Below are 11,733 nucleotides of genomic sequence, written 5' to 3'. Positions count from 1 at the left end.
TTATTTTTCTGCTTTCTCACACATGCTCCAGCACTTATTCGTCACAACTCTGTGCAGTCACTCAAGTCATCCTGAGTACAGTGTGATGACAGCTGCATTAAAATATGTTTGAATTAATACATGTTTTCACACAGGTAAACAGATGCAATAATGAAATAAAAGCTCCCCACTCTCCCAGGATCAATGCTCAGACGTGACTAAATCCCATCAGAACTGCGGGGAAAATTACATGAATTGACCCTAATTAAGAAAAAAAGAGGAGAAAACTTTAAATAAGCAAGAATATCTCAAAGTTATAATTTAGTTCCCTCCATGGAGCAATAAATCTTTTCCAGTGGATGAATTTATTTCTTCAGAAAGCATGAGAGGTCATTAATAACACGATGAGTTATGCATTGGCTTTTGGAGCTTTGGCAAAACATGAGTGATCAAAACTCCCAGAAGCAATGAATCTTCCTGTGACTTTCTTCAAAAAGTCACCCTTTGGGAGTCAGCAAGCAAATTATCTAAAAGATACTTTGAGATATGAACTATTGAAGTCAGCTATCACACAATAGCCGTTAGCTATTCATCAATGAACTAAACATGCAGTGTTGTATTTAGGGGAACAAAGTGTTCAAAAATGGATCTGTAAATTGTTGCAAATATGTGTCCTTAAAAGAAAGGCAGATATGTATTCATACATCCACAAGAAGTGACTCCCACTCAGCAATCATATGGTCACACAAAAATCTAACTTATTAGAATTTCTGATCACTGCTGAGGATTTTAACTTTTGAACCAGCGCCATAAACCAAACTTACCTGAACATTTCATACTGTGCATAATTATTCAAGTATTTTTTCTTATTTTTCTTCTTTGCAGTTCCTGATTCAAGAACATGCAATGTACATGAGGGTAGGAATAATTGCTGGTTGACCAGTAAATCAAGAGCTGAGCCTTGATTGGGCATGCAGGGAAGTCATACAGTTTGGCAGTAAACGGCCCTTGTGTACTTGGTACATTCTTTGTTTATTTATTTATTTTTTTGCTGTTGTTCTTTGGTTCAACAGCTTAGATATTTTTGGATTAAATCAAAAATTGGAAGTAATTGCACATCCTTTTGAAGAACACAGATTAGAAGCCAAACATAGAACGAACTGGACAGACATTTCAGAAACTGAATGTCTTTAAAAGCTGATTCCATTTTGGAACATAAACATTTACTATTCTGATTGACCCCCAGGACATCTTTACATTGTGGGTTGCACTAACCCTTCTTGGCCCTGTCACAAGTCATGTGTAAGGTGTAGTAGTGAAGCATCCAAAAACGTATTTTTAATAATGTCTCTCTCTTGGCTGTTCTTCAGTGAATAATATTTTTGTGAGGAAAAAACATTAGAAAAGTCAATAATCTGTGTGGGTCTAGCACATAAAATCTCATTGCATTAAAATAGTGTTTTATTGAAGAACAATGCTTGCTTAATGGGTTCTTGCTTTGAATCTAGAACATTCACACATATCTGGATTTGTTTAATTGTTCAGCAGCAATTATATCTAGCAGACAGTTTCAAAGACTGCAGTTGCAGGAGTAGAGCTTTGCTTTATAACGTGCTACATAAGTTTCAGCTTCGGGATGATTCTGCTAGAAATAATATGGATTATGCAACTCTGTCTTCTGACAACTCTGTCTGCTGTGTTTATGTTAGTGATTGTTTGGACAGCTTTCCACTCAGTTACCTAAGCTAACTCATACTGAGAGAGATGTTTTCGCATTGCCTGGATTTTTGATTAAATGCCAGAGTCCACCCTCACCTCACGGTGCACTTTCAACAGATACAGTCCCAGGATGACAATTCAAGGATATGGGAGCAAAGACGCATTACTTCTCTATTGTCACTACAGAGTGGACTTCCTAGGGAGTTTGGAGAAAATGGGACAAAAAGATCTGACAGGGGCAAGTGATAAATGAAAGTGCTGTTGTAATTTGTATTGTTTTATCATGTCCCCTGTCATCTGGGCTGGAAATTCCTGCCATTGTTCAATTACGTTCTCAAATAATTTCCTTAAAGATCAATGTTTGCTTGCAAGTTTTACATTATTCAGCTTGTTTTATGATGAGTCTCTTTTCTTAAAAGACAAGAGTTTACCAAAAACAGTTTGATTTTCTGATAGAAACTACACAGACACAGAGAGGTGTCTACAAAAAACATGAAGTGGTTTATTATTATTATTATTATTATTATTACTATTATTATTATTATCATCATCATCATTACTATTATTATTTATTTTTTTTCTAAATCACAATCGGTTTGAAGAAGAACTTCCAGCATTTTCATTCTATAAACTGACAGCTAATATTTAATGCAAAGGGACATAAGCTTTGTATTTTTGATAAAGGATGGGTACCATGTATTTTCAAGGGATTAAGTCTGTTACCTTCAGTTGTTATAAACAATGTTGTATATCAAAACAATTTAAAATAATTTTGACTGTCAATCATAGCTGTAGCTGAAACCTTGAAATTGGTCTCTGTCTCTTCAAAAACCTCCTAGCCTTTGCAACACCCTGCCTTCATCATGCCATGCCATCATGCTTCTCCATACCATCCACTGATGTCATTTACAACCGTTTTTATCGGAGTTGTTGTTCGCATGACATCTCAGCAGACTCTCAGTTCTACCAGGTGTTTGCTAATTGCTGTTGCTGAAAGTCTGGTGATGCTGAACAGACTTTCAGCATAGCTCCCCCCCCCCTCTGTGGGGGGGGAGCTATGCTGGTCACTTTAGCGCCAGGGTGGCGCATGAGCAAACGTTTAGGCAGTCACGAACTGCTGCATGGGAGATTCAAGGACAAATTAAAGCAACATGTTTTTGGTGAGGGAATAACGTTATAACATGATATAGAAAGTACATTTTGCATAATACCGGCACATTAAGGAATAATTCAAATAAACTTGGCAAGCTGTATAATTCAACACTTTTATATCTTTCAAAAAATCTACAGCAGATTTTTTTCTTTTGCTATACTCCTTAGAAAAAATTTTATCAGTAGGTCAGACCTCAAAGAAAACTAGAAATTGTTCTTGGCAAAGAAAAGCTTGAGCAGCGCATCTTCAGTTTACACCTTCAACTGGCCAAACATCAAAACTCCTACATTGTAATATAAATCCTTTGGTTTTAATTTGCTTCTTCACACCTTATAAAATCAAGCTGACAGAAAGAAAGCCTAACCTGTTTTGTTTCTTGCTAAACCATACAGAAATTTTCACAATAGGTCATTATGACCTTCAGGAAGTTATTGACACTATATGATGATAAATATGTTGACCCAGTATTGATGTTATAGATAAAATGTGTTGCAGTGTCTGTTTGCAACTACAGCTTAAGCTGTAGTTGGAAACTACAATGCATACACTACACTGAAATGGAAACAGATGAGAATAATAATATCTTGCACTGCAATTTTATTCTCATAGGAAATATACATATATATGTTTTTATAACAAGCAGAGTGACAGACAGAAAGCATTAATTTATTGATAAACAAGAGTAACATTACTTCTTTTATAATTTATAGTGCAACATGAGTCAAATAAAAGAGGAAAAACATCAGTAAATGCTGTTTAAAAATACTCATCTTGTAAGCAGATGAAAGTCAGTCCCCCACTTATAGGTGACAAGAAAAAGATGGAAAACAGCAGTAAAAAAAGTAAAGTGGGGAGAAAGGTGAACACAATTGAACTTAAAGTTCTCGTCAGACTGCCGCAGCAAACCCTATCCGATTATTGCGACGATCAAACTCTGTGTAGTATCGGGCAATGAAGTTGGCTCCCAAAATCCAGATCGGACCTGTAGGCGGTGGCACATCCAAGCCCCTGAAGGTGACGATGCAGACGTCCCCTTCGAACTGTGATTGCTGTAACGATAGGTTTAGACTAATAATAAATATCTTAAACCAGAGCTAACTGTTTAAAAATATCTAACAAATGTATCCTGGACATCAATGAATCCTTTAGACTTTTTAATGGCTCTATCTGAATGCTTCAGGTTGTTTCCCCTCCCCCACCTTGACTCAGCTCTTCTGCAGTCAGCCTAATAAAAACTGCAAAAAGAACTTCCAACAGGGTTTTTTAAGAATTGTTTTCTTCTTGTCAGTCTTACATAAGCTGACAATCTTGGCAGTCTACAAATTTTCGGGTCTTTTAGCTTCTCCTTTAAATGTTGCTTTCCTTGCACAGGCTGTTAGTTTAGTCATTTTCAGTGACTAAACTGAAAATGACTAGATTAATCTAATCTAATCTAGATTAGATTAATCTAGATTAGATTAATCTAATCTAGCTCAGATTAGATTAATGTCTAATCTGAGCTAGACATTAATCCTAGCTCAGATTAATGTCTGAGCTAGGACATTAAGCTTGAGATGTTAACTTCATCCCTGACTTGTCTGCTGTGCTCCTGGGTCTTAATGTCGCTCTTTTTCATTAATGTTTTCTAACAAACATCCGAGGCCTTAACAGAGCAACTACACTTATAATGATTTAAAATTATACTCAGATGAACTTTTATTATTTATTAATTAGGTGACATTTGACTACACAATTACTTTTGCCATAAAATCACAGTAAAAAACATGGGGGTTCATAATTTCAATGAGACCAACTTTAAGAGTTATACGTACTTTTGTAAGGCACGATAAGAATGAATATTTCCATTTTCAAAAAATATATTTTTTGTTTCTTTTATTTAAGACATGTTTTGTGCTCTACTTTGGAGGATTTTGCACAACACATTAGCAATCATTCGCCATCTTACCCATATTATATAATCTTCATGCGTCAGAGAGTAGTCCTGGCCTCCCAGGTGAAACGTGACACTAGGCAACATCTTCACAGTGTCGCAGTTGACTTTATACTGTATTTGAAGGAGAATGCCAGGTAAAGTTTTTTTTGCAGCCTATTATTTTTCGTGGGAAACTTTGTTGCCATGAGTTTGTGACTTACTCCAGTTTCATCCAGCTGAGCTCCAATAGTTTTCATCAGCATTGAGACGGAGGAGGCCGGACCTGTGATGTATGAGGAGCCTGTGTCGATCACAGCTGTGCAGCCCTCTGCACAAAACATCATCTCCGCCCCCACAGTAACCCTACACAAACAAGACCCAAAATGTGTCATTTCTGAATGGTTGCACGCAAAAAAAAAAAAAAAAAAAAAAAAAATATATATATATATATATATATATATATATATATATATATATATATATATACCAACACATCCATATTGCACGTATGTTCAGCAAATATCTCACCCTTTCATGGTGACCTCCCATTTTCCCATCTCTCTTGTTTCCAGATAGTTAAAATTTCCAGTGTAGTAGTTTGGATCAGTTCCCCCGAGGAGCAGTTCTCCACCAGGGGATTGTTTTGGATCCCTGAAAAACATGTACAGATATGAAATGATTTACAAATGGGCCTGCTGGGCACAGGCCACTGGGTTCAAAGGTTCATAGGTCCCTTGACCCTCATTTCAAAGACACTGTTGACATTACACTATCATAAAAAAATGCAAGATGTCACGAGACTTGCAGAAAAAATATAAACTGACCTAACAGACAAATGATCAGAAACAATGACAATATGACTGCAAAGTTCGACTATGGTTATTACAAGATATAAAATTACCACAGAGACATTTTGTGACTACAAAGGGAAGGCAAACAAGCACAAAGAAACCCAAATTAACAACCAAGACTTAAAACTCTGAACACAGATGTAGGGTCTGCAGTTAGTTTGATACTAGGGTGTCATTAGGCTGCTCGAAGCCCCAGGGGTCCATGCCTCATGATGTGTCAGTGTTTTAAGCTCACAGTCTGAAGACTTCATGGTTTGCTATTCATTTTCTCCTTGTCACCACTGAAAATGTGGGTTTGGTGATTTATGATTAATGGAAAGTAAAAAGATTTCAGAGCAGAAGTTGAAATTTAAGGCCTATTTATCCAGTATGATAATAAGCCGAAGACAACAACAACAATATTGCAGAAACTTACCAAAAATATTTATAGTTGCAAAATGCCAGAAGAATGAAAAATAATCGTGTTTTTACCGCTTTTTTAATTATTATTATTTTTGTATGTCAGACAGTGTCATAAGTGTTATGTGACTGTTTATGTCACGCCTTTTGCTTACAGGACATTAAAAAGCAGAAGGCTGCAATCTAAGTCGTTATGTATGTTATTTATGAGATTTTATAAAGATAAAGGGTTCAAAGTTGTGTTTTAAATTCAGTTTCTTTTTGTTTGTTTTGGAATTGCATTCTGTTGCTCTGATGCAACAAGCAGTAAAGTCATGAATTTCCCATCTATCTTTCTTCCTATTTTGGACAGCAGTGAGCCAGATGGTGAAGAAGCCTGAGAAAATCTTTATTAACAGGATGTAAGCCTTTACACTAAATCAACACCATTTATTCAACACACTTAAATTATTGGCATCTTTGTAGCATTGACCAGCAATCATTACAATAAGTTAATCTTATGTAGCAGAACGAGGCAGGCAAAAAATAATCACCTGTTTGAAAATCTTTTTTTTTTTTAAACCCACAAGTCCCACTATCATTGTTTAATTTATATTGCCATAAAGTAAATGTAATAGAGTCCAAAGAACATCCTAAAAATTCCCTTCAGCCAACATGAACTCTTTTCTTCCAAGTCAGGCTTTAACGTGTCATGGAAGGGCTTTTACATCCAGTAATACAGCAGATCATTTAATCAATTTCTGGATCTAACATGACGAATCTCTGAGCACGAAAAGCCAGAAATAATAATCTATGCTGGACAGAACAGCTGACATAACTGGCTGAGAGAGGTAAAAGTGACGGGACCCTGGAACAAAAACACAAACTGGTTATAATAAAGTAGATAGCCCTGTTCAGCCGAGTAAGTAACTCTTTGTAGTTATGTCCCTGGCAGAGCTGACAGATCAAAAGGGATTTCCATTTCTGGATTCCTGCATAGCATTAGAATCAGAACTAAGAACTAATCCATGACTCCCTGCCTTCCTGGGGTACAAATAAAACAGAACATCCATTATGAGAAAGTCTGTTGATCCTCTTATGTCAGGCTAGAAATAATTGTTACTTTCATAAAATTGTTTGTTATTAAATTGACCCCTATTTGCCCTACCAGGAAGAGCCGTTTGAAGGATGACATGGAAGATAAAAACATCCCCAAAAATCCCTGTGGCAGAATAGCAGCATTTGTTTTGCAAAAGGTTATTCTGCTGCTCAAAGCTTATTTTTGGACTTTTGGAGCATCCTTACCAGGGGTGGCAATAAATAATGCAATGTTAATGAAATGTACTTATTATTGGTGATTTCATATGAACAATTAATAAAATTTTTTATTTTTTTGTTTTTGTTTTTTTTTTTTTTCATTTTGCTCAGATCACCTCCCGAGGGTGGAGGATCAGATTTAGCATGAAGTGACAACCTGGTTTTGAGCCACTTTTATTGCTCTACACATTCAAGTTTATTTCACACAAACAAGTAGATTGAGCATGTTGATTATCATTTTTTTTTGTAAACTCATAACATATCAAGTTTGTGAGATGTCCATTTATTTAAAAAACTGCCCTGTTAAGCGCTTTGAACAGTCCTGTCCAGCTTAGGAATCATGCTTCCCCTGTCATAAGGATTTTACTTTGCATGATAAAGTGCAGAGGAAATCTGTGAACACACCTGCTGTAGTAGATTGAAAACACTTCTTCTTTGAGGATGTGCTGAGACATAATTTGATCAAACACTGGAGTAATGCCGTCAATGGCCACGTTAGGATAGCCCATCCCCAGAACTCCATCAAACTTGGCAAAGATAAATGGCATGGCAGACAGAGAGGTGGCCTCAGCAAATACTTGAACAACGGGGAGACCACCGACCTGCGGGGATCAAATTCACAGAAGACAGAAAGGTGTAACATGGCATACAAAGGGCATGTCTTTAAGTTAAATGGGTGTAACTCTGATTTATTGGTGCCAGACTCTGACTCACCACAACAACATCCTCGCTCAGAAATCCCCTGATAGTTCCAGAGGCGTAGTAGATTGAAAATCCGGTCCCATTCTCAACATGAGTGTGCGATTGGGAAGAATCATACCTGTTGTGAGTGACTAAACGTCCAAAATGTATTTTAAATGTCAAACATTTGAACAAAACTAATTAAGCTTATATATAGTGGAAACCATTCAAGTAGTTCAGTAACAATCTCATGTTGATGAGCTTCAGATGTTTGTGTCTACCTTCAGGTTGGTGTTCAGTAGACAGGGTAAGACATACACAAAACAAGGAGAGTAGACTGAATCTCAGTTGTTTTGCCAACTACAAGGTCTGGCAAGTCCTTTCAAATTGATCCTATCAACTATACTGTCACCACTTACAATCACAGGTCACTTCACAAAGGAAGCCTGTTCAACTGATTTTTAGTATAAATGTCCAATCAAACCATTAGCTCACAAGAACATGGGTACCAGAAGCTTTGACTACATGACTCACCAAAATTGGTTGGTAGCTGGCAATGTCCATTCCTGTTTTAACCATAGTATACTTCTGTTGTGATGGCTACTTTCAGGATAACATTACAAATTTCAAATCGCCTCAAGCTGAATTCTTGTGCATAAGAGTTTACTGCACCACAATGGTCCACACTTTACCAGATTTCAACCCAATACATGAAGTGTATCTTTCCAGTTATAGTTTAACACACTGCTACTTACAGCAAGCTGTTGAGAAAGGAGAGCAGCGCTGCGAGGGCACCCACAGGTTGGCTGAACCTGTGTCAAACACCACGTTGAACATCTGGGCTGGGGAGCCGATACTAATTTCTCCAAAGTACTGAGTCTGTTTAAAGACAAACAGGACAGTGTTTCTGAGGCTTTCTAAGAGCTCTTTTAAAATGTTGGCAGATTACACAATTACTATCAAATGAACCTCCAATTCAAAGGTAAATTAATCTGCAGTTTTACTTAAGAAGACAGACACTTTTAGCATTGGTCCAAAGAGCAGTGGGGAAACTGCTCGCATTTGTGGGCCTCTTGAACCCTGAAGCCGTAGGTCTGTTTTCGTCAAAGTGCAAACCCATATGACTTCAATTTAACACGTCTTTATTTCCTGTCACCTGCAGAATCGTTTACACAAAAATATATGCTTTATATGTTTCAGATTTTTTGGTGACTATGCACCCAAAAACACATGGAAATGGGTGTTAAAATGTCTTACATCCAAGTAGTTTGTTAAAGGTGTGGGAACTGTCCCATTGTTGGGGTCGGCTGCGTTCATCTGGGCCAGTTCAGCCAACACTTGCTCTGCAGAAACTCCCATCTCCTGTAGCGTCTCTCTGATGGATGGCATCTTCTTGAGAGCAATTCTAGAGACATAAAAGCAAAAGAGGAAAATTTGAGAAAGACAAACTGAACTAAATTTAATGCAAATAGAGCTAATGTAGGTGGTCTAAGAAGAAAAGTTTCTGAGTTCTGTGAGAAATATTTATTCAATTTTTGACACGTGTCTGGTCACGGACTCACTATGACAGTCATACTGTACTAAAGCCCAGACATATTTTTCCTCTAAATGTCAAGCCAGAAAAAAATTAATAAAAAACATATGTTAATCCATCTCAGATCATAAGTTTTAGCAGCAAACCACTAAAACTCATTTGTTGTCCTGTCTTCATTTACTTAGCTGTTTTTTTTTGTTTTTTTTTGCTGCAGCATGCTTTCCTTCTCAAATATGTTTTTCACCTGGTATACCTGTATAGCTGGTACTACTGTAAGCAGAGCGAGAGACTTGTAAAAGAGCAAGATGTCTACCTTCTTAAGCCATGGCTGGAGTTCACTGCCAGGGATAGGACAACTAAATACATCCAGCAATTTGACAGTGGAGTCATGGTGACTTCTCTGACAGCAGGCAGACAAAAACAGACTAATTATGTAGGCGTTATATGTCAGCTTTTTCTGACCCGAAAGTTCCTGGTTTGAATAATCCGAGGTTGTGAAAGCTGCGTCTCTGTGTTGTGCGCAGATCCTTGACTCTTTTTATAGCCTATCCTCTCAAACCGTGTTCTCATGTAGCCACTCAGTTTGGAGCTTTCCTCAATGTGACCTCTTAAAAACAAACTTTACCCCCATCCAATCCCTCTGCACTGGTTCACAACCCTTCTAGTAATAAACGTAACCCAGAGGAAGCTCTCACCATCCTGCCCTGAGGACGAAAGGCTCTTTGGATACATAGCTTTGTAGACTGCTGGCGTCAGTGGCTGACACACCTTCTCTGTAGGGTTGTGAGAAGCTCCAGAGAAAGATGGTGTGAGCTGACCAGACAGACTGAGTGGATGTTTTTCACCAATCAAAAAATCTACTAAAAGCTTATTACGTTGTTTTAGTTAAGGCCCAGTGGATAATCAAACTTCTTTAACTACAGGGGGGTGAACGACCCCCCTATAGTAAACTAAATCATTTGCAGAACCAGCTGTTACTGCAGAATGTTTTCTTTTTTCTTAGAACTATTAATGTTTTGTCACCATATGAGTGTCAGAACAAAGACATAGCAACATCTGCTTGTAGCAACAAGCTTTGCTTGGGATAATTGTTTGCTTGTGCTTCAGGTTTCAAACTGATGGCCATACTGTCCTCTTCAGGATTTTCTGGTAAAACGAAGAAGTCACGATTCCATAAATTACCACAAGTTCTCCAGGTACTAAGCCACAAAGATGCACTCGGCTCTATTCTACTACCAGTATGTAATATTTTTTATTCTTTGTTCGTTTTGCACCAAATGTAATGGAATAAATATTCCACTTCATCAGTCTACAAGATATTTCTCCAAAAGTTTTTTAAATCGTCAAGATGTTTTGTTTTTTTTTGTTTTGTGTTTTTTTTTATATATATATTTGGTCATTGATGATTTTGGCCTCAAACACGGGAGCCACTGTCACAGTTTGTTGATTGTTGAATTATGAGGCTGACCTTAACTGAGGCAAGTAAGTCTAGTGGAGCTTATGGTGTTCTTTTGTGAATTCCTGGATGATGCACTCTTGAAGTAATTTTTTAGGCTGGCCACGCCAGAGAAAGTTCCCCATCTTTCCATGTTTTCCCCGTCTGTGGATGATGGTTCTCACTACTTTGGTTTGCTAGAGTCTCAAAGTTTTAAGAATAGTTTTGCAACCTTTTCCAGTCTGACTGATTGTCAATGATTTGATCTCAGAATGTTGTGTTGTTTTTTGAGAGTAAAATATAGTTTTTAAGACGTTAGTTTATTTATTTACTCTGGTTATTTTTCTTTGATGGTAAAAATGTGTTTGATGATCTGAAACGTGGAGCGAGAGAGTAAAAAAAAAAAATCTGTAACGGGAACAAACTTTTTCTCAGGAGTGTATTTTATGTTATCATGCAGTGACAATGAACAAAGTTATGATTATGGGTCGTGACCAAGGGCACAATTATATTTGATGGAGGAAGTTGGAACTGAAGTTGGAACTGAAGTTGGAACTGAAGTCACAAGTTGGAACTGAAGTATTGCCAAAGGTATTGCCAAGCAATACCTTTGGCAATACTTCACACTGACCTTTATGGATGGCTGGAATAATGTTCTGTGTATTCATTTAAACTAGTTTTACTGTTATCAATTGAGCTAGGTCAGGACATCATAACAGAAACATTGAAAGAGAGAAAAAAACAGGTTGTGATAATAAATTTGAAAAGATGACT

General features: G+C 37.2%; 1 protein-coding gene across 1 annotated transcript; it reads right to left on the bottom strand.

Moving 5' to 3' along the window:
- Positions 1 to 3,370: 3,370 nt before the first annotated feature.
- On the bottom strand, positions 3,371 to 10,031 carry ren (renin). Its single transcript, XM_015023289.1, has 9 exons — positions 9,838 to 10,031; positions 9,248 to 9,395; positions 8,746 to 8,869; positions 8,024 to 8,142; positions 7,715 to 7,911; positions 5,292 to 5,414; positions 4,985 to 5,126; positions 4,797 to 4,895; positions 3,371 to 3,900 (listed from the first exon to the last, which is right to left on the bottom strand). Exons 1-9 carry the CDS (start codon positions 9,912 to 9,914, stop codon positions 3,739 to 3,741), a joined length of 1,191 nt encoding a protein of 396 aa, XP_014878775.1. The 5' UTR covers positions 9,915 to 10,031; the 3' UTR covers positions 3,371 to 3,738.
- Positions 10,032 to 11,733: the final 1,702 nt, after the last annotated feature.

Source organism: Poecilia latipinna, unplaced genomic scaffold (genome assembly GCF_001443285.1).
Source record: "Poecilia latipinna isolate Pla-1442-1.1 unplaced genomic scaffold, P_latipinna-1.0 Scaffold3266, whole genome shotgun sequence".
NCBI lineage: Eukaryota > Metazoa > Chordata > Actinopteri > Cyprinodontiformes > Poeciliidae > Poecilia > Poecilia latipinna.
The sequence above is the reverse complement of the archived record's forward strand: the minus strand, read 5'-3'. Positions and strand labels throughout refer to the sequence as shown.